The sequence below is a fragment of the Oncorhynchus gorbuscha genome, linkage group LG09, assembly GCF_021184085.1.
Source record: "Oncorhynchus gorbuscha isolate QuinsamMale2020 ecotype Even-year linkage group LG09, OgorEven_v1.0, whole genome shotgun sequence".
Lineage (NCBI taxonomy): Eukaryota > Metazoa > Chordata > Actinopteri > Salmoniformes > Salmonidae > Oncorhynchus > Oncorhynchus gorbuscha.
The window spans coordinates 52,589,033-52,610,196 of record NC_060181.1 but is presented as its reverse complement, the minus strand read 5'-3'; the positions used below and the strand labels follow the sequence as shown (position 1 = coordinate 52,610,196).

The following is a 21,164-nucleotide window of genomic DNA, read 5'->3' as shown; positions in this document are numbered from 1 at the left end:
GACAATTCATTGTCGAGGTTGACGCTTCAGAGGTAGGCGTGGGAGCCATTCTATCCCAGCGCTTCCAGTCTGACGATAAGGTTCATCCTTGCGCTTATTTTTCTCATCGCCTGTCGCCATCTGAGCGCAACTATGATGTGGGTAACCGTGAACTGCTCGCCATCCGCTTAGCCCTAGGCGAATGGCGACAGTGGTTGGAGGGGGCGACCGTTCCTTTTGTCGTTTGGACAGACCATAAGAACCTTGAGTACATCCGTTTGCTGCCAAACGACTTAATGCCCGTCAAGCTCGTTGGGCGTTGTTTTTCGCTCGTTTCGAGTTTGTGATTTCTTACCGTCCGGGTAGCAAGAACACCAAGCCTGATGCCTTATCCCGTCTGTTTAGTTCTTCTGTGGCTTCTACTGATCCCGAGGGGATTCTTCCTTATGGGCGTGTTGTCGGGTTAACAGTCTGGGGAATTGAAAGACAGGTTAAGCAAGCACTCACGCACACTGCGTCGCCGCGCTTGTCCTAGTAACCTCCTTTTCGTTCCTGTTTCCACTCGTCTGGCTGTTCTTCAGTGGGCTCACTCTGCCAAGTTAGCTGGTCATCCCGGTGTTCGAGGCACTCTTGCGTCTATTCGCCAGCGCTTTTGGTGGCCGACTCAGGAGCGTGACACGCGCCGTTTCGTGGCTGCTTGTTCGGACTGCGCGCAGACTAAGTCGGGTAACTCTCCTCCTGCCGGTCGTCTCAGACCGCTCCCCATTCCTTCTCGACCATGGTCTCACATCGCCTTAGGCTTCACTACCGGTCTGCCTTTGTCTGCGGGGAAGACTGTGAGAGCCGCCAATAAACGCAGGATTAAGAGTCCAAGGTATTGTTGCGGCCAGAGAGTGTGGCTTTCCACTCGCAACCTTCCTCTTACGACAGCTTCTCGTAAGTTGACTCCGCGGTTCATTGGTCCGTTCCGTGTCTCCCAGGTCGTCAATCCTGTCGCTGTGCGACTGCTTCTTCCGCGACATCTTCGTCGCGTCCATCCTGTCTTCCATGTCTCCTGTGTTAAGCCCTTTCTTCGCACCCCCGTTCGTCTTCCCTCCCCCCCTCACGTCCCGTGCGTTCTCGGGGACGGGGTCACCAATACTTAGTGGATTGGGAGGGTTACGGTCCTGAGGAGAGGAGTTGGGTTCCGTCTCGGGACGTGCTGGACCGTTCACTCATCGATGATTTCCTCCGTTGCCGCCAGGATTCCTCCTCGAGTGCGCCAGGAGGCGCTCGGTGAGTGGGGGGGTACTGTCATGTTTGTCATTTATTATCATGTCTTGTCCCTGTGCTCCCCATTCTGTTCGTTTCCCTCTGCTGGTCTTATTGGGTTCTTTCCCTCTTTCTATCCCTCTCTCTCCCCCTCCCCTCTCACTCTCTCGCTCTCTCTTCTCTCTATCGTTCCGTTCCTGCTCCCAGCTGTTCCTATTCCCTAATCATCATTTAGTCTTCCCACACCTGTTCCCGATCCTTTCCCCTGATTAGAGTCCCTATTTATTCCTTTGTGTTCCGTTCCTGTCCCGTCGGTTCCTTGTTTAGTATTCACCATGCTGTGATTGCGTTTCGCCCTGTCCTGTCGTGTTTTTGCTGTGATTGTGTATCGCCCTGTCCTGTCGTGTTTTTTGCCTTCATCAGATGCTGCGTGTGAGCAGGTGTCTCTGTCAACTACGGCCTGCGCCTACCCGAAGCGACCTGCAGTCTGTGGCCGCTTCTCCAGTTATTCCCCTCTACAGACTAGAGGATTTCTGTTATTCCCTGTTTGGACTTAAATAAACTCTGTTTCTGTTAAGTCGCTTTTGGGTCCTCTTTCACCTGCATGACACAAGAACTCACCACTGTAATGGTCCATGTACAAAGGGGCTCAGTGACTCGTGTTTGCATCTCAATGTGAAAAAAACTGTTTGCATGTTCTTCACAAAGAGGGCAACAGATGCTACTGAACCAGAAGTCTATGTGTCAGGGGAGAAGCTCCAGGTGGTATCTGATTTTAAGTACCGTGGCATCATAATTCCAACCTCTCTTTTAAAAAGCATGTGAAAAAGGTCATTCAGATAACCAAATTCAACCTAGCTAATTTCCGACTTATACGAAATTGTTTGACTACAGAGGTAGCAAAACTGTACTTCAAATCTATGATACTCCCCCACTTCACATATTGCTTGACTAGTTGGGCCCAAGCTTGCTGTACAACATTAAAACCTATTCAGTCTGTCTACAAACAGGCTCTCAAAGTGCTTGATAGGAAGCCCAATAGCCATCATCACTGTTACATCCTCAGAAAGCATGAGCTCCTGAGTTGGGAAAATCACTTTCTCCTGGTTAGCCTATTGTCTGCAAAGGTTGTTACATTGTAACCACATAGTAATTATAGAGGTTACACCCTACTGGGTTTCACTTTACATTAAGTTGCTTGATCCTGAGTAGCTACATGAGAGTTACAAGTATATCCTATGTAATCACTGTCAATAATCAATGTCACTGTTCAAATAAACCTACTATTAAAATTATAGACTGATCATTTCTTTATCTGTGGGCAAACGTACAAAATCAACAGGGGATCAAATACTTTTTTCCCTCACTGTATCTCCCTCACTAACTTCAAGCATCAGCTGTCAGAGCAGCTCACAGATCATTGCACCTGTACATAGCCCATCTGTAAATAGCCCATCCAACTACCTCATCCCCATATTGTTATAATTTTTTTTTGCTCCTTTGCACCGTCTTCTGCACACCAATCGCTTGAGTGTTAATTGCTAAATTGTAATTACTTCGCAACTACGGCCTATTTATTGCCTACCTCCCTAATCTTACCTCATTTGCACACACTGTATATATATATTATTTCCTATTGTGTTATTGACTCTACATTTGTTTATTCCATGTGTAACTCTGTGCTGTTGTCATTGTCGCACTGCTTTGCTTTATCTTGCCCAGGTCGCAGTTGTAAATGAGAACTTGTTCTCAACTGGCCTACCTGGTTATATAAAGGTGAAATAAAAAAAATAAAACACATCCAATTGACTGAAATTATGTCAATTAGCCTAAACAGAAGCTTCTAAAGCTATGACATCATTTTCTGGAATCTTCCAAGCTGTTTAAAGGCACAGTCAATTTAGTGTATGTAGACTTCTGACCCACTGGAATTGTGATACAGTGAATTATAAGGGAAATAATCTGTCTGTAAACAACTGTTGGAAAAATTACTTGTGTCATGCATAAAGTAGATGTCCCAACCAACTTGCCAAAACTATAGTTTGATAACAAGAAACTTGTGGAGTGGTTGAAAAACAAGTTTTAATGACTCCAACCTAAGTGTATGTAAACTTCCTACTTCAACTGTACATACAGTAGCTCACACAAATTGTTATCCAATTTTATGTATTATTTAATTGGCTTACAGCAAAGAGAGGAATTGTAAATAGAAAAAACAACCAATTACTGTACCTTTCACTTCCAGTTTGCATTCACATTGCTTTGTTCCATACTCGTTGATGATCTTGCAGGTGTACACTCCTGTGTCCAACTTCTGGGGTGAGTTGATGGTCATTTCAAAAGTGCCGTCCTCCGTCTCACGCACAGTGTGGCGCAAGTCTGTTTTTATCGTCATCCTGTCCCTCAGCCTGAACCAAGGGAGAGTTCTATATTTAGAAATGTTTCCAGATGTTTCCAGATGTATTACAATCTACTGTGAACTACAGTATATTGGTTTCATAAAGATAACAGAAACCTAGCAACCATTGTCTTGCCAATGTGAACCATGACAACGTGGAGCATGCACACTAATGACAAGATATGTGTGACTAGTGTTTTTCAATATTAACAATATCCCGTATATGTTACGGCAGGCTTAAAGTGGAATTGACAGCGTTTTAACTACTTTGCACATATGAAACAAAAAGACAATCATAATATCAGTCAAAAATATCAAATTCCCAGTTTATGCTTAAAAAAACAACTTGATAAGAAGTTTTGAAAATAGCTTCTATTTGACTCAAAATTCCATGACGTACAGTAAGGCATTGTTGACAGAATAGATGTTCAATGCAAGATTATCATAATTCAGCAATAATAATATAATTTACATTTCTTGGTAGTCCAAAAAAATATTACTATCAAGTTGTAAATCACAGCTGGCTAGTAGATTGTTTGCTGCCGCCACCCATTCGGGATGCACTGTTTCAGTTACAATGACTAAATATTTCTTAAAAGATTACTGTAAGACTAAGAATGTCAATACAATCAAACTAGCAAGGGCAATGATCACAAGTCAGTCATTACGTGGCTTATGGGCTAGTGCATGTGTCTAACACAAGGCTTAAAGGCTGAATAGGAAACACAAGCACGCAGCAGAGGGAAAGTGTATAGACACATGCCACATTCTGTTACGCGGAGTGAAACAGGGGAACCCAAGAACAGACTCAGAAGAAGAAACTGTGATAAAGTAACCAAGGTATTTATTGGAACACAGGGGGAAGATGGAGTCCAGGTCAGGGGAAGCTCAGGTGGGTTGCTGGAGATCAGGTGCTGAGGCGGAGGCTGGAGTGAGAGGGGTTGAGACAGGGTAAGCAGGTCTGGGGAGAATCCAAGGGAGTAGTAGAGTGGGGGATCCAGGACAGAGTAACAGGATGACAAGACGTGGAACAGGAGACAAAGACCAGAGTCAGAGCAGACATAACTGTAGAGGATAGGAAAACAGCATCAGGCAGGGAAACAAAAGGATTGGGAGGCACCCAGCGTATCCCTCCCAGTCCACCAGGTACTGCCAGCTGCGACCCCGACGGCGCACATCCAAAAGCCGCCAGACGGTATGAGTTGAGGGGCTGGAGGAGCTGCTGCAAGAGTAGAAAGGGGACTGGAGCAGACAGGCTTAATCAGGGACACATGGAAGGTGGGGTGGATCATAAGTGAGCCTGAGAGTTTCAGATGCACAGCAGAGGGGTTAATGACACGGGCGATTTCAAAGGGACCAATGAAGCGGGGGGAAAGTTTCTTCGATGCTACCTTTAATGGCAGGTCCTTCGATGAGAGCCATACCTTTTGACCCTGGGTATAGACTGGAGCTGAGGCCCAGCGACGGTTTGCTTGGGACTGGGTCCTCAGCCCTTCCTCCGGGTACGGTGACAACAGCGCAGATGGTCCTGGACAGAGGGAACTGCAAACGCAACCTCTTGGGCGGGGAAAAAGGGAGGGTTGGTAACCCAGAGCACACTTGAACGGTGACATACCTGACGAGGCGGTGGTGAGAGTGTTGTGGGCATATTCAACCCAGGGTAGCTGAGCGCTCCAGGAGGAAGGGTTGGCAGAGGTCACGCAGCGTATGGCAGTCTCCATCTCTTGGTTGGCCCGTTCGGTCTGGCCGTTGGTCTGGGGGTGATATCCATAAGAAAGACTCTGAACAGAAGGATCTCCATACCTGGGAGGTAAACTGGGGTACTCTGTCGGAAACAATGTCAGTGGGGATGCATGTAGACGAAATAGATGGGAAACTAACAGGTCCGCAGTGTCTCTGGAGGACGGTAGCTTGGAGAGGGGAATGAAGTGAGCCATTTTGGAAAACCTCTCAATAACAGTGAGGATGACAGAGTTACCGTTAGATGGGGGAAGGCCAGTGACGAAGTCCAGAGCTATGTGTTACCAGGGACGACTGGGTAAAGGAAGAGGGCGGAGCATACTGGAAGTGGGTTTAGTGGAGGTTTTGTTCCGGGCACAAACCATACAGGCTGAGACACACTCTCAGACATCTCTCTCCATGGTGGGACACCAAAAGCGCTGATGCAGGAAGGCGACGGTCCGGTTCATACCAGGGTGACAGGTGAGGTGGGTAGAATGGCACCACTGAAGAACATCAGAGCGAACATAATCTGGAACAAATAGAGCATTACTAGGATCGTTACCAGGGTCAGCCTGGATCTGCTGAGCCTGGAGGATAAGGGACTCGATCTCCCAGGTGACGACGGCAACGATGCAGGTGGATGGCACAATGGCCTCTGGCTTGGTACCTGTGTTGTCGGTGGTGAACTGGCGAGAGAGGGCATCAGGCTTGGTTATCCTCGAACCAGGGCGAGAAGCGAGTGGGAAATTGAATCTACCGAAGAACCAGTTCCACCTGACTTGCCGGGAGGTCAGACGTTTGGCGGTCGGGATGTAGAACAGGTTTTAATGGTCAATCCACACAATGAACGGGGTTACAGTGCCCTTCAGTCAGTGACACCATTCCTCCAGAGCCAGCTTAACTGCCAGGAGTTCCTGGTTACCGATGTTTAAGTTCCTCTCTGCAGGTGAGAGCTTACGGGAAAAGAATGCACATGGGTGGACATTCTGATCAGAGGGGGAACGTTGAGACAGAACAGCACCTACCCCGGTGTCAGTGGCGTCCACCTCCAAGATGAACTGGAGTTCTGGGTCAGGCTGAGTAAGGACCGGAGCGGAGGTGAAGTGACGCTTGAGTTCCAGGAAAGCTGCCTGCCTCAGGCATCCAGTTGAACGGAGTGGAGGTGAGAGTGGTGAGAGGTGCTGCTAGACGGCTGTAGCTACGGATGAAACATCTGTAAAAATGTGCAAACCCAGGAAACGCTGTAGCTGCTTTAGGTTGGAGGGCGCAGGCCACTCTGTCACTGCCATGACCTTGGCGGTGTCCGTAAGTAACTGTCCCTGTGCAATAATATAACCCAGGAAAGACACTGTGGCAGCATGGAACTCCCATTTTTCAGCTTTAACAAAAAGCTTGTTCCACTCGTCCCCCTCTCTTATGAGGACAAGGTGGTAAGCATTCCGGAGGTCGAGTTTGGTAAACACCGTGGCACCATGGAGGGGGCAAAAGCAGAGCTGATGAGTTGCAAGGGGTACTTCTTAACAGTGATAATACTCAGCCCACGGAAGTCCATGCATGGCCTCAATGACCCATCCTTCTTCTTCACAAAGAAAAACCCAGTACCCACCGGAGAATCCTGGATGTAACTCTCCATAGCCTCTTGCTTGGGACAAGAGAGGTTAAACAACCGGCTACTGGGGAGAGGAGCTCCAAGATGGAGGTCAATGGCGCAGTCGTACGGCCGATGAGGCGGTAGCAACAGGGCGTGGTGCTTGCTAAACTCAAGAGCTAGATTGTGATACCCGGGAGGAACTGATGACAGATCCGGAGGTTCTGGAATGAACTGAGGCACAGACAAGGCAGGGGGAAAGGCAGAATGTAAACAATTATAGCAACAAAATTAATCCCAACTTGTTACCTTTCCGGTGGTCCAGTCAATCTGTGGGTTGTGTAGCTTTAACCATGGATGGTCAAGAACTAGGGGAGAGTAAGGACAGTCAATTATGTGGAAACTGATATTTTCCTGGTGATTTCCAGAAAGACGCAGGATGATAGGGACGGTTCTCTCACAGACACGAGTGAGGAGCTTTCCATTGAGAGCATTGGCATCAAGAAGTGAATCGAGTGGAACAGTGTCCAGGCCCAACTGGGTAACGACACCTCGGTCCTGGAAGCTCTCGTCGGCACCCGAATCGATGAGAACAGACAGAGGAAAAGCCTGGCTCCGCCACACAAGGTTGCCTTCAAGCAGGGGTCTGGGGGAAGATGGTCAGGCAATTTGGCTCAACAGTATATCCCCACTACTGCTGATCCCCCTCTTTTGCTGGACACAGGGAACAAGTGGAGACAAAGTGACCAACCTGGCCACAGTATAGGCAGTGCCTAGTGCAGATTCGTCTTTGCCTCTCCCACGGAGAGAGATGGGCCGCGGCCGAGCTGCATGGGTTCAGGATCTGGATGAGCCTGGGGATGGGATGCAGTCGGAGAAGGAGAGCAAGGCAATGAAGCAGATGTTATGGGACATGCAACCTTATCTACCAAATCAAATCAAAATCAACTTGATTTATATAGCCCTTCGTACATCAGCTGATATCTCAAAGTGCTGTACAGAAACCCAGCCTAAAACCCCAAACAGCAAGCAATGCAGGTGTAGAAGCACGTGGTGTAGAAGAAGGAGTAGAAGCTCCCTCCAATGCTCACGGAGACGGTAGTCGATGCGGATAGCGAGAGAGATGAGTTCATCAAGTCTATCAGGCTCATCCCTGGACAACTCACTCTTGAGGGTCTCAGTGACCGTGTTCCAGAATGCTCCCTGAAGGTCTCCTCATTCCAGCCTCTCTCAAGGGCGAGGGTGCGAACCTTACATGCCATCTCAGCAACACTATGGGGACCTTGACGGAGGTACAGCTGTCGTTTAGTGGCATCCTTACCGCAGACCGGGTGGTCAAAGACTTTCTTCATCTCCTCTGTGAATCTGGAGTAGGAGATGTGGACTGTCCCACACCGCTGTGGCCCAGGAAGGGAAATATTGGCCTCTTCGCTAGCATAAGAGTAGGGCTGTTGCTCAAATACTAGTGAACATTGAACTAAAAGGCACTGCAAACTCCGAGGTTGCGCTCGGGAGTCTGAACAAATGGCTCTCGGGATAGAGAAGACGGACTTGGGACGGGTTTGAGCTCTGGGCAAAAGGTTCAACCCTGTAGGTCAGACAGACTCCGGTGAAAACTCCTTGATGTGCTCCAGAAGGGCTTTCAGGGCTTGGTCATGTTGCTCAAGCAGGGCGCCTTGGCCAGCGAGAGTTTGGTGGAAAGTCGGAGAGTCTGCTGGGTTCTTGGCCAGATTGTACTTTTGCGCGGAGTGGAACAGGGGAACCCAAGAGCAGACGAGGACGAGGAAACTGGGATGAAATAACCAAGGTATTTATTGGAACACAGGGGAAGATGGAGTGCAGGTCAGGGGAAGCTTGGGAGGGTTGCTGGAGATCAGGTGCGGAGGCTGAGGCTGGAGTGAGAGGGTTTGAGACAGGGTAAGCAGGTCCGGGGCGGATTCCAAGGGAGTAGTAGAGTGGGGGATCTAGGACAATGTAACACGGTGATGAGACGTGGGACAGGGACCAGAGTCAGAGCGGGTAGAACTGTAGCGGATAGGAAAACAGGCACAGCAGGGTAACAGGATCTGAATAGCAACGAAAGCTAGAAGCGTAGACTGACTAAGCAGAGATTACAATCTGCCAGTGTGGAAGTGGAAGGACTGAGTATTTGTAGAGGTCTTGATTATGGAACGGGTTGCAGCTAGTGTGGATCTGCTCTGACTCCAGCACACCTGTCTCCGTCCACACAATCACACACACACACACAGACAGACAGACAGACAGACAGACAGACAGACAGACAGACAGACAGACAGACAGACAGACAGACAGACAGACAGACAGACAGACAGACAGACAGACAGACAGACAGACAGACAGACAGACAGACAGACAGACAGACAGACAGACAGAGAGAGAGAGAGAGAGAGAGAGAGAGAGAGAGAGAGAGAGAGAGAGAGAGAGAGAGAGAGAGAGAGAGAGAGAGAGAGAGAGAGAGAGAGAGAGAGCACAGGGGAAGTGGCGGCAGGTCAAGGAGACACTGGATGGGCACTAGAGGGCGTGGCAGGAGCAGATGTGACACAGGTCCTAGCTAGGATACTAAAATGTTGCTGTCAGGCTTTGGTTTTTAAAGCTTGACAATGAATAACAAAAAAACAAAACCTGCAACAAAACACAATGCAAAAAAGAAACATGTAGGCAACATTTGAGCAGGTCCTAGGTATGCTATTCAACTACAATTTATTTTGAGTGCACCATACAGAAATGCATGTATGCAGTGCAAAAAAATGAAAAACATGTTTTAAGTTTAAATGTTAAAACAACCTATACATTTTTGTTATTTGGAGTTATTTAATAATTTTTGATTATGGTTGCAGCATATTATGCACATCTGCAAGCATAGCAGGAAAGGCTGGGCAAATATTATTTATCTATTTTGTTTATCGTTGTGCACAAGAACACCAAGGTAACCTACCTAAATTACTACCAACTCATTTCACTCACGTCTGCAGTCATGAAGTGCTTTGAACAACAGGATTATCCCAAAAATCCTAGACCCACTCCAATTTGCATACCAACCCAACAGATCCACAGATGACGCAATCTCTATTTCACTCCACACTGCCCTTTCCCACCTGGACAAAAGGAACACCTATGTGAGAATACTATTCATTGACTACAGCTCAGCGTTCAACACCATAGTGTCCTCATTACTAATATAAGGACCTTGGGACTAAACTGGAGGTCGACCGATTAATCGGAATGGCCGATTAATTAGGGCAGATTTCAAGTTTTCATGACGATCAGAAATCAGTATTTTTGGCCACCGATATTTATTTTTATTTTTTGATAGCTTTATTTAACTAGGCAAGTCCTAGGAACGGTAGGTTAACTGCCTTGTTCAGGGGCAGAACGACAGATTTTCACCTTGTCAGCTCGGGGGATCCAATATTGCAAACTTACAGTTAACTAGTCCAACGCTCTAACCACCTGCCTCTCATTGCACTCCATGAGGACCCTGCCTGTTACGCGAATGCAGTAGAAGCCAAGGTACGTTGCTAGCTAGCATTAAATGTATCTTATAAAAAACAATCAATCAATCTTAATCACTAGTTATAACTACACATGGTTGATGATATTACTCATTTATCTAGCGTGTCCTGCGTTGCATATAATCGATGCAACGCTGGGGGATGTTTTAACAAAAGCGCATTTGCGAAAAAAGCACAATCGTTGGACGACTGTACCTAACCATAAACACCAATGCCTTTCTTAAAATCAATACACAGAAGTATATATTTTTAATCCAGGTTAGCAGACAATAGTAACCAGGTGAAATTGTCTCATTTCTCTTGTGTTCATTGCACGCAGAGTCACGGTATATGCAACAGTTTGGGTAGCCTCATTGCGAACTAATTTGCCAGAATTTTCCGTAATTACTTAGCATTGAAGGTTGTGCAATGTAACAGCAATATTTAGACTTAGGGATGCCACCCGTTAGATAAAACACAGAACGGTTCTGTATTTCACTGAAATAATAAACGTTTTGTTTTCGAAATGATAGTTTCCGCATTTGACCATATTAATGACCAAAGGCTCATATTTGTTATTTGTGTTATTATGTTAAAATTAAGTCTATAATTTGATAGAGCAGTCTGACTGAGCGATGGTAGGCAGCAGCATGCTCGTAAGCATTCATTCAAACAGCACTTTTGTGCGTTTTGCCAGCAGCTCTTCACAAGCACAGCGCTGTTTATGACTTCAAGCCTATCAGCCTAATGGCTAGTGTAACCGATGTGAAATGTCTAGCTAGTTAGCTGGGTGTGCGCTAATAGCGTTTCAAACGTCACTCGCTCTGAGACTTGGAGTAGTTATTCCCCTTGCTCCGCGGCTGTTGTGGAGCGATGGGTAACACTGCTTCGAGTGTGGCTGTTGTCGATGTGTTCCTGGTTCGAGCCCAGGTAGGGGCGAGGAGAGGGACGGAAGCTATACTGTTACACTGGCAATACTATAGTGCCTATAAGAACATCCAATAGTCAAATGTACACAAAATAGAAATGGTATAGAGAGAAATAGCCCAATAAATACTATATTAACTACAACCTAAAACCTCTTACCTTGGAATATTGAAGTCTCATGTTAAAAGGAACCACCAACTTTCATATGTTCTCAAGTTCTGAGCAAGGAACTCAAACGTTCGCTTTTTTACATGGCACATATTGCCCCGTCGGTCGACCTCTAGACTAAACACCTGCCTTTGTAACTGGATTCTGGAATTCCTGGCAGGCCGCGTGCAGGTAGTAAGGGTAGGTAACAACTTCTGCCACGCTGATCCTCAACACAGGAGCCCCTCAGGGTTCGTGCTCAGTCCCCTCCTGTACTCCCTGTTCACCCATGACTGCATGGCCAAGCACGACTCCAACACCATCATTAAATTTGCAGACGACACAACAGTGGTAGGCCTGATCACCGACAACGACGAGACAGCCTATAGGGAGGAAGTCAGAGACCTGGCAGTGTGGTGTCAGGATAACAGCCTCTCCCTCAACGTGATCAAGAAAACGGAGCTGATCGTGGACTACATGAAAAGGAGGGGCGAGCACGCCCCCATTCTCATCGACGGGGCTGTAGCGGAGCAGGTTGAGAGCTTCAAGTTCCTTGGTGTCCACATCACCAACAAACTGTTATGGTCCAAACACATCAAGACAGTCATGAAAAAGGGCACGACAACGCCTATTCCCCCTCAGGAGACGGAAAATATTTGGCATGGGTCCTCAGATTCATGACCCGCCAAACCACTCTTCTGAACACCCACCCGCACCAATGTTTCGGAGGAAACATAGTTCAATTGACGACCGAATTCAGCCTGCAGACGTACTGGCCCCCACTAGGAGTTGTTAAAACGCAATGACAAAAGTAAAACCCCCCCGGCCAAACCCTCCCCTAACCCGAACAACGCTGGGCCAATTGTGCTCCGCCTTATTGGTCTCCCGGTCCAGTTGTGACACAGCCTGGGATCGAACCTGGGTCTATAGTGATGCCTCAACACAGTGCCTTAGACCCCTGCTCCACTCTGTAGGCCCAGTGCTATATTTATTCATAATAAAACAATGGCCAATTTGGGTCGCAGTGTTGCACATTAAAAAACAAAACAAATAGGCTAAGTCTGTTCCGCAAGTTTTTAACATTTTTATATGGCCCTTGCACTGATTGAGTTTGACACCCCTGAGCTAGCGTATCTATGTATGTAACTAGCTCTTTATTTATCAAGCTAAAAAGATGCCATCTAACATTAGCTAGCTAGCTTGCTATGCTGAACTTGAATGACTGTTATACACAGTTAGCCTATCTCTTAGTTGTCAATCAAATGTATTTGGCATCGAACAAAAGTGTGGGCAGGCAGGCAAGTTCCCATTCAGTTGTCAAAACGTGGGTTGGTACATGCATGCATTGGCAGGAAAGCTGCAGAACAATGAGCAGGCTACTATTCCCAATTGTTTATCAGTGCAATTCTGACAGCCACCTAGCTGAAAAAGTTTGAAATGGTTTCTCTAATGTTCCCTTGTTATATTTTAGCTGATCTCGCTCTGGCTAGCATTTGTTTTTGATCTTGTTGTTGTTAATGTGCAAAGGTAACTGAAGGAGAGAGAGCAAACCTTTTCATGGTTGTTTGTGAAGTTTCCAAATGTAAGAGGACTGCAGTGGCATTTACATACATACAGAAATCCATTTAGGTGCATTTTGTGGCTTTTGACGAATGCATTCTAATGATCTAAAGTCACGTTGTTGCTACTGCAACAGGGTGACTTTCCAGCCCAATTCAAAGTGAATGATGGCAGGCCCGTGTGGCAAATGGCTTATTTGCATATAGGCGTACTGTAGCTCTGGTTGGCTATGGCTATGGCACCGGTCTGCGTGGACTCCTGTCCTGGACAGATGTTTTTATTCAGTTTTATTTACTGCAGTGTCTATTAATTTTGCAAATGTACGGCCGCTTTCCCACTCTATATTGCTATAGAATTTTCACAAATGCCTTACTATATATATATATTCCCAAAATTTCTATGAATTTATGCTTCTCAGAAAATATATATTTTTAAAGTGTTATATTCTTCCTGGGGGTGTACATGAACAGATTTGAATAAGATTTAATCTGGCTAAAATGCTGTCAGTTCCACATTAAACAAAGAGGAATGAGTTGAGGATTTGATGGAGTCAGGAAACCTACCAATAAAGCATGGGTTTGGGCTGCCCACTTATTCGGACAGACATGGTGACCTGTTGACCTTCAATGACCTCTTGATCATTCATGGTTACCTGTTAAAAAGGATGATGAGCCAGTTTGAAATTGGAACGGAGAACACAGACTAATTTCCATGCTGTAACTTTTAAAATGTAAACTACACTAAATGGAACATCCAATGCATGCTGGTTGAGGTGAATCACCATACGCAGTGCCTTCAGATTTAGTTAGAAGCAACTTATAGATTCAATCAATTTCCAGTGTATTGCAATACCAATAAAAAAATATTTTTGAACAAAATATAGTTGCAAAATATCAAACTGATCCCTTGCCCCAAGTTTACCACATCAACGTCCTACAGTATAATGGAAAGTCAACGAAAGCCAGGTGATAGGCACCAGAGAAGCAGCGTTATAGTCTCACCTGGAAGGCAGGAGGCTCCTTGAATCGAGTGTCAATTATCTTCCTGGGCTCTGGGCTTCCGAAGTCCATGCCTTCCTCCAGTGGGCTGAGGTACTCTTCATCAGATGTGATAGGGCTGCTGATGTCCCTAGCTACACAAATGGTCCCCTGCAGCTCCTGCATAGGCTCTGTCAAATACACATTATAATCAGATAAAGAATCAAGTAGGAAATATACTTGACTTTCCATGTTGTGATCACAGTATCTGGCGACCCCACCTCCGAAGGTGAACAAGGCTTTACTTTTATTGTGTCAGTTAAATGTCATTAGGAAATGTGGAATCCAGTCCAAAAAAACAGATATAATCAACCATGAATAGTAAACATAGAAAGGTTTTGCTCTCTCAATTTAATGTGCTTTATTGGCATGGGAGACATAGGTTAACATTGCCAAAGCAAGTGAAGCAGATAATATACAAAAGTGAAATAAAAAATAAAAATGAACAGTAAACATTACTCTCACAGAAGTTCCAAAAGAATAAAGACATTTCAAATGTCATATTATGTATATATACAGTGTATTCAGTGTCGTAACGATGTGCAAATGGTCAAAGTACAAACGGGAAATTAAATTAAACATAAACATGGGTTGTATTAACAATGGTGTTTGTTCTTCACTGGTGGCACTTTTCTTGTGGCAACAGGTCACAAATCGTGCTGCTGTGATGACACACTGTGGTATTTCACCCATTAGATATGGGAGTTTATCAAAATGGTGGTTGCTTCCAAATTCTTTGTGGATAAGTGTAATCTGAGGGAAATATGTGTCTCTGATATGATAATACATTTTGCAGGAGGTTAAGAAGTGCAGCTCAGTTTCCACCTCATTTTGTGTGCAATGTGCACATAGCCTGTCTTCTCTTGAGAGCCAGGTCTGCCTACTACGGCCTTTCTCAATAGCATAGTCATAGTCAAAGCTTTCCTTAAGGTTGGGTCAGTCACAGTGGTCAGGTATTCTGCCACATTGTACTCTCTGTTTAGGACCAAACAGCATTCTTGTTTGCTCTGAATTTTTGTTAATTCTTTCCAATGTGTCAAGTTATTATCTTTTTGTTTTCTAATGATTTGTTTGGGTCTAATTGTGTTGCTGTCCTGGGGCTCTGTGTGGTCTGTTTGGGAACAGAGCCCTAGGACCAGCATGCTTAGGGGACTCATCTCCAGGTTAATCTCTCTGTAGGTGTTGGCTTTATTATGGAAGATTTGGGAATCCTTTTAGGTGGCTGTAGAATTTAGCGTATCTTTTCTGGATTTTGATAATTAGCGGTTATCGGCCTGATTCTGCTCTGCATGCATTATTTTGTGTTTTACATTATACACAGAGGATATTTTTGCAGAATTCTGCATGCAGCATGCAAAGTCTCAAGTTGGTGTTTGTCCCATTTTGTGAATTCTTGGTTGGTGAGTGGACCCCAGACCACACAAACATAAAGGGCAATGGGTTCTATAACTGATTCAGGTATTTTTAACCAGATCCTAATTGGTATGGCAAATTTTATGTTAATTTTAATGGCATAGAAGGCCCTTCTTGCCTTGTCTCTCAGAACGTTCACAGCTTTGTGGAAGTTACCTGTGGTGCTGATGTTTAGGTCAAGGTACATATATGTATAGTTTTTTGTGTGCTCTAGAGCAACGGTGTCACGGCTGGCTGAAGGACTGGACAAAGGTGCAGCATGGTAAGCGTACATTTTTTCTTTATTCAAAATGATGCCGACAAATGAAGAACATAAACCAAACCATGAAGCTTTGGGCTATGTGCCCTGAACAAAGACAAAGTTAACTTCCCACAAAACAGGTGGGGGAAAAGGGTACTTAAGTATGGTTCTCAATCAGAGACAACGATAGACAGCTGTCCCTGATTGAGAACCATACCAGGCCAAGACATAGAAATACAAAACATAGAAAAAAGGACATAGAATGCCCACCCAAGTCCCACCCTGGCATAACCAAAATAGAGAATAAAAAGCCTCTCTATGGCCAGGGCGTGACAGTATCCCCCCCAAAGGTGCGGACTCCGGCCGCAAAACCTGACTTTAAAGGGGAGGGTCTGGGTGGGCCTTCTTACAGCGGCGTTCACAGCTTTGTGGCTCGGGTGCGGGACGTGGACCCCGCTCCACCTCAGTCTTGGCCCACTTAGGTGGTGGCTCTGGAGCTGTGACCCTCGTAGCGGGCCCCGGACTGAAGACCCTCGTAGAGGGCACCACTGGACTGACTCTGGCGGCTCCGGACAGGAGGGAGACTCTGGCGGCTCCGGACAGGAGGGAGACTCTGGCGGCTCCGGACAGGAGGGAGACTCTGGCGGCTTCGGACAGGAGGGAGACTCTGGCGGCTCCGGACAGGAGGGAGACTCTGGCGGCTCCGGACAGGAAGCAAGCACAAGACTCACCGGGCTGGGGAGACACACATAAGACCTGGCTCTGGGAGCAGGCACAGGACTCACCGGGCTGGGGAGACATCCAGGAGGCCTCTTCCTTGGCCGAGGCACCGGATACACTGGGCCGTGGAGGCGCACTGGTGGCCTCGAGCACAGAGCTGGTCTCACCCGTTCTGGCTGGATGCCAGCTTCCATCTGGCAAATGCGGGACGCTGGCACCGAGCACACCGGTCTGTGAATGCTCCACCTCGACACCGTGAGCATCACCCCATAGCACGGGGCCTGACCAGTCCCATGCTCTCCACGGTAAGCACGGGGAGTTGGCTCAGGTCTGCTTCCTGACTCTGCCACAATCCCCGTGTACCCCCACCCAAACATTTTTTGGGGCTGCTTCTCAGGCTTCCTTGCCAGCCGTGTTCCCACATACCGCTGGTTCCTTTCTCCCGCTGCCTCTGCTCTCCTAGCTGCCTCCACCTGCTCCCATGGAAGGCGATCCCTTCCCGCCAGGATCTCCTCCCATGTGTAGACTCCCTTGCCGTCCAGAACGTCCTCCCATGGCCAGGAGTCCACCTTATCATGCTGCTTGGTCCGTTGGTGGTGGGAAGTTCTGTCACGGCTGGCTGAAGGACTGGACCAGGGTGCAGCATGGTAAGCATACATTTTTTCTTTATTCAAAATGACGCCGACAAATGAAGAACATAAACCAAACCGTGACGCTTTGGGCTATGTGCCCTGAACAAAGACAAACTTCCCACAAAACATGTGGGGGAAAAGGGTACCTAAGTATGGTTCACAATCAGAGACAACGATAGACAGCTGTCCCTGATTGAGAACCATACCAGACCAAGACATGGAAATACAAAACATAGAAAAAAGGACATAGAATGTCCACCCTAGTCACACTCTGGCCTAACCAAAATAGAGAATAAAAAGCCTCTCTGTGGCCAGGGCGTGACAAACGGTGTCGAGGAATTTGTATTTGTGGTCCTGGCGACTGGACCTTTTTTGGAACACCATTATTTTGGTCTTGTTGAGATTTACTGTCAGGGCCCAGGTCTGGCAGAACCTGTGCAGAAGATCTAGGTGCTGCTGTAGGCCCTCTTTGGTTGGTGACTGAAGCACCAGATCATTAGCAAACAGTAGATATTTATCTTCAGATTCTAGTAGGGTGAGGCCGTGTTCGCAAACTGTTCTAGTGCCCTCGCCAATTCATCAATATGTTGAAGAGGGTGGGACTTAAGCTGCAAACCTGTCTCACCCCACGGCCCTGTGGGAAAAAGTGTGTGTTTCTTTTGCCAATTTGAACCACACACGTGTTGTTTGTGTACATGGATTTTTCCCCAACGGCACTTTCCATCAATTTGTATAGCAGGACCTCATGCCAAATGGAGTCAATGGCTTTTTTAAAATCAACAAAGCATGAGAAAACGTTGACTTTGTTTTGGTTTGTTTGTTTGTCAATTAGGGTGTGCAGGGTGAAAAAGTGGTCTGTCATACAATCATTTTGTAAAAAGCAAATTTGACATTTACTCAGTACATTGTTTTCACAATGTATGAGTCTGCTGTTAATGATAATTCTGAGGATTTGCCAAGGTTGCTGTTGACGCATATCCCACGTTAGTTATTGGGGTCAATATCTATCTCCACTTTTGTGGATTATTCACAGAATAACACAGCCATTTTTCCAGCCAAAGAGAGGATTCACAAAAAGCAGAAATATAGATAAAATTAATCACTAATATTTGATGATCTTCACCAGATGACACTCATAGGACTTCATGTTACACAATACATGTATGTTTTGTTATGTTCGGTTCTTATTTATATCCAAAAATCTGAGTTTACATTGGTGCCTTACATTCAGAAGTTCCAAAACATCCTTAGATTTTGCAGAGAGCCACATCAATTTACAGGAATACTCATAATAAACATTGCTAAAAGATACAACTGTTATGCATGGAATTTTAGATGCACTTCTCCTTAATGCAACCGCTGGGTCAGATTTCAAATAACCTTTACGGAAAAAGCAAACCATGCAATAATCTGATTCGGCGCTCACAGCCCAATCAAGACACAAATATATTCGCTATATTATGCAGTCAACAAAAGTCATAAATAGCATTACAAATCTTCACTTACCTTTGCTGATCTTCGTCGGAATGCACTCCCATGACTCCCACAAGAAATGTTTGTTTTGTTCGGTAATGTCCATCATTTATGTCCAAATAGTTACTTTTGTTAGCGCATTTGGTAAACAAATCCAAAGACACGAAACGTGTTCACTAAAAGCAGATGAAATATCAAAAAGTTACTTAACAGTCAGTAGAAACATGTCAAACGATGTGTTGAATCAATCTTTAGGATGTTTTTAACATACATCTTCAATAGCGTTTCAACCGGAGAATTCCATTGTCTTCAGAAGTGCTCCCTCTCATGTGAACGCGCATGGTCAGCTCATGGCAGACCTTACTCATTCCCTACTCCTTCGGCCCCACCTCACAGTAGAAGCATCAGACAAGGTTCTAAAGACTGTTGACATCTAGTGGAAGCCTTAGGAAGTGCAACATTACCAATATCCCACTGCATCTTTAATAGGAGCGGAGTTGAAAATCGACCAACCTCTGATATCCCACTTCCTGGTTGGATTTTTCTTCTCAGGTTTTTGCCTGCTATATGAGTTCTGTTATACTCACAGACATGATTCAAACATTTAGAAAAACAAAAAAATAGTATTTCCTATCCACATCTACTAATAATATGCATATTCTAGCTTGTATGGCTTTGTAGCAGGCCATTTACTCTGGCATGCTTTTCATCCGGATGTGAAAATACTGCCCCCTACCCCAAAGAAGTTAAAGATTTTAAGTATGGCCAATTGGAATTTGTTGTCTGTATATTTTATCATTTCATTGAGGATACCATCAACACCACATGCTTTTTGGGTTGGAGGGTTTTTATTTTGTCCTGTAGTTCATTCAAGGTAATTGGATAATCCAGTGGTTTCTGGTAGTCTTTAAGAGTTGATTCTAAGATTTGTATTTGATCATGTACAGTTGAAGTCGGAAGTTTACATACACTTAGTTTAGAGACTTTAAAACTTGTTTTTCAACCACTCCACAAATGTCTTGTTAACAAACTATAGTTTTGGCAAGTCGGTTATGACGTCTACTTTGTGCATGACACAAGTAATTTTTCCAACAAAAGCTTACAGACATTATTTCACTGTATCACAATTCCAGTGGGTCAGACGTTTACATACACCAAGTTGATTGTGCCTTTAAACAGCTTGGGAAATTCCACAAAATGATGTAATGGCTTTAGAAGCTTCAGATAGGCTAATTGACATCATTTGAGTCAATTGGAGGTGTACCTGCGAATGTATTTCAAGGCCTACCTTCAGACTCAGTGTCTCTTTGCTTGACATCATGGGAATATCAAAAGAAATCAACCAAGACCTCAGATAAAAAAAAATGTTAGACCTCCACAAGTCAGATTCATCCTTGGGAGCAATTTCCAAATGCCCGAAGGCACCACGGTCATCTGTACAAACAATAGGACGCAAGTATAAATACCATGGGACCGCTCAGCCGTCATACCGCTCAGGAAGGAGAAGCGTTCTGTCTCCTAGAGATGAACGTACTTTGGTGCAAAAAGTGCAAATAAAACCCAGAACAACAGCAAAGGACCTTGTGAAGATGCTGGAGGAAACAGGTACAAAAGTATCTATATCCACAGTAAAACGAGTCCTGTATCGACATAACCTGAAAAGCCGCTCAGCAATGAAGAAGCCACTGCTCCAAAACCACCATAAAAAAGCCAGACTACGGTTTGCAACTGCACATGGGGACAAAGATCGTACTTCTTGGAGAAATGTCCTCTGGTCTGATGAAACAAATTTAGAACTATTTGGCCATAATGACCATCGTTATGTTCCAACAGTGAAGCATGGGGGTGGCAGTTTTGTTGTGGGGGTGCTTTGCTGCAGGAGGGACTGGTGCACTTCACAAAATAGATGACATCATGAGGTAGGAAAATTATGTGGATATATTGAAGCAACATCTCAAGACATCAATCAGGAAGTTAAAGCTTTTTCACAAATGGGTCTTCCAAATGGACAATGACCCAAGAATACTTCCAAAGTTGTGGCAAAATGGCTTAAGGACAACAAAGTTCAGGTATTGGAGTGGCGATCACAAAGCCCTTACCTCAATCCCATAGAAAATGTGTGGGAGGAACTGAAAAAGTGTGTGCGAGAAAGGAGGCCTACAAACCTGACTCACTTACACCAGTTCTGTCAGGAGGAATGGGCCAAAATTCACCCAACTTATTGTGGGAAGCTTGTGGGGGGCTACCTGAAACGTTTGACCTAAGTTAAACAATTTAAAAGGTAATGCTACTAAATACTAATTGAGTGTATGTAAACTTCTGACCCACTGGGAATGTGATGAAAGAAATAAAAGCTGAAATAAATCCTTCTCTCTACTAATATTCTGACATTTCACATTCTTAAAATAAAGTGGTGATCCTAACTGACCTAAGACAGGGAATTGTTACTCGGAGTAAATGTCAGGAATTGTGAAAAACGGAGTTTAAATGTATTTGGCTAAGGTGCATGTAAACTTCCAACTTCAGCTGTATATCTTTTTGCTGTTTGTTCTTTGTTATAGAGT

At 45.4% G+C, this 21,164-nt stretch overlaps 1 protein-coding gene across 1 annotated transcript in view; it reads right to left on the bottom strand.

Moving 5' to 3' along the window:
• Positions 1-21,164, bottom strand: part of LOC124043747 (striated muscle preferentially expressed protein kinase-like) — a 144,553-nt gene that overhangs the window by 62,665 nt on the left and 60,724 nt on the right. Inside the window, exons 7-9 of the mRNA XM_046362671.1 lie at positions 14,086-14,252; positions 13,648-13,736; positions 3,463-3,638 (exon numbers count right to left, since the gene is read on the bottom strand). Coding sequence (XP_046218627.1) covers positions 3,463-3,638; positions 13,648-13,736; positions 14,086-14,252 — 432 coding nt within the window. The remainder of the gene's footprint in view (positions 1-3,462; positions 3,639-13,647; positions 13,737-14,085; positions 14,253-21,164) is intronic.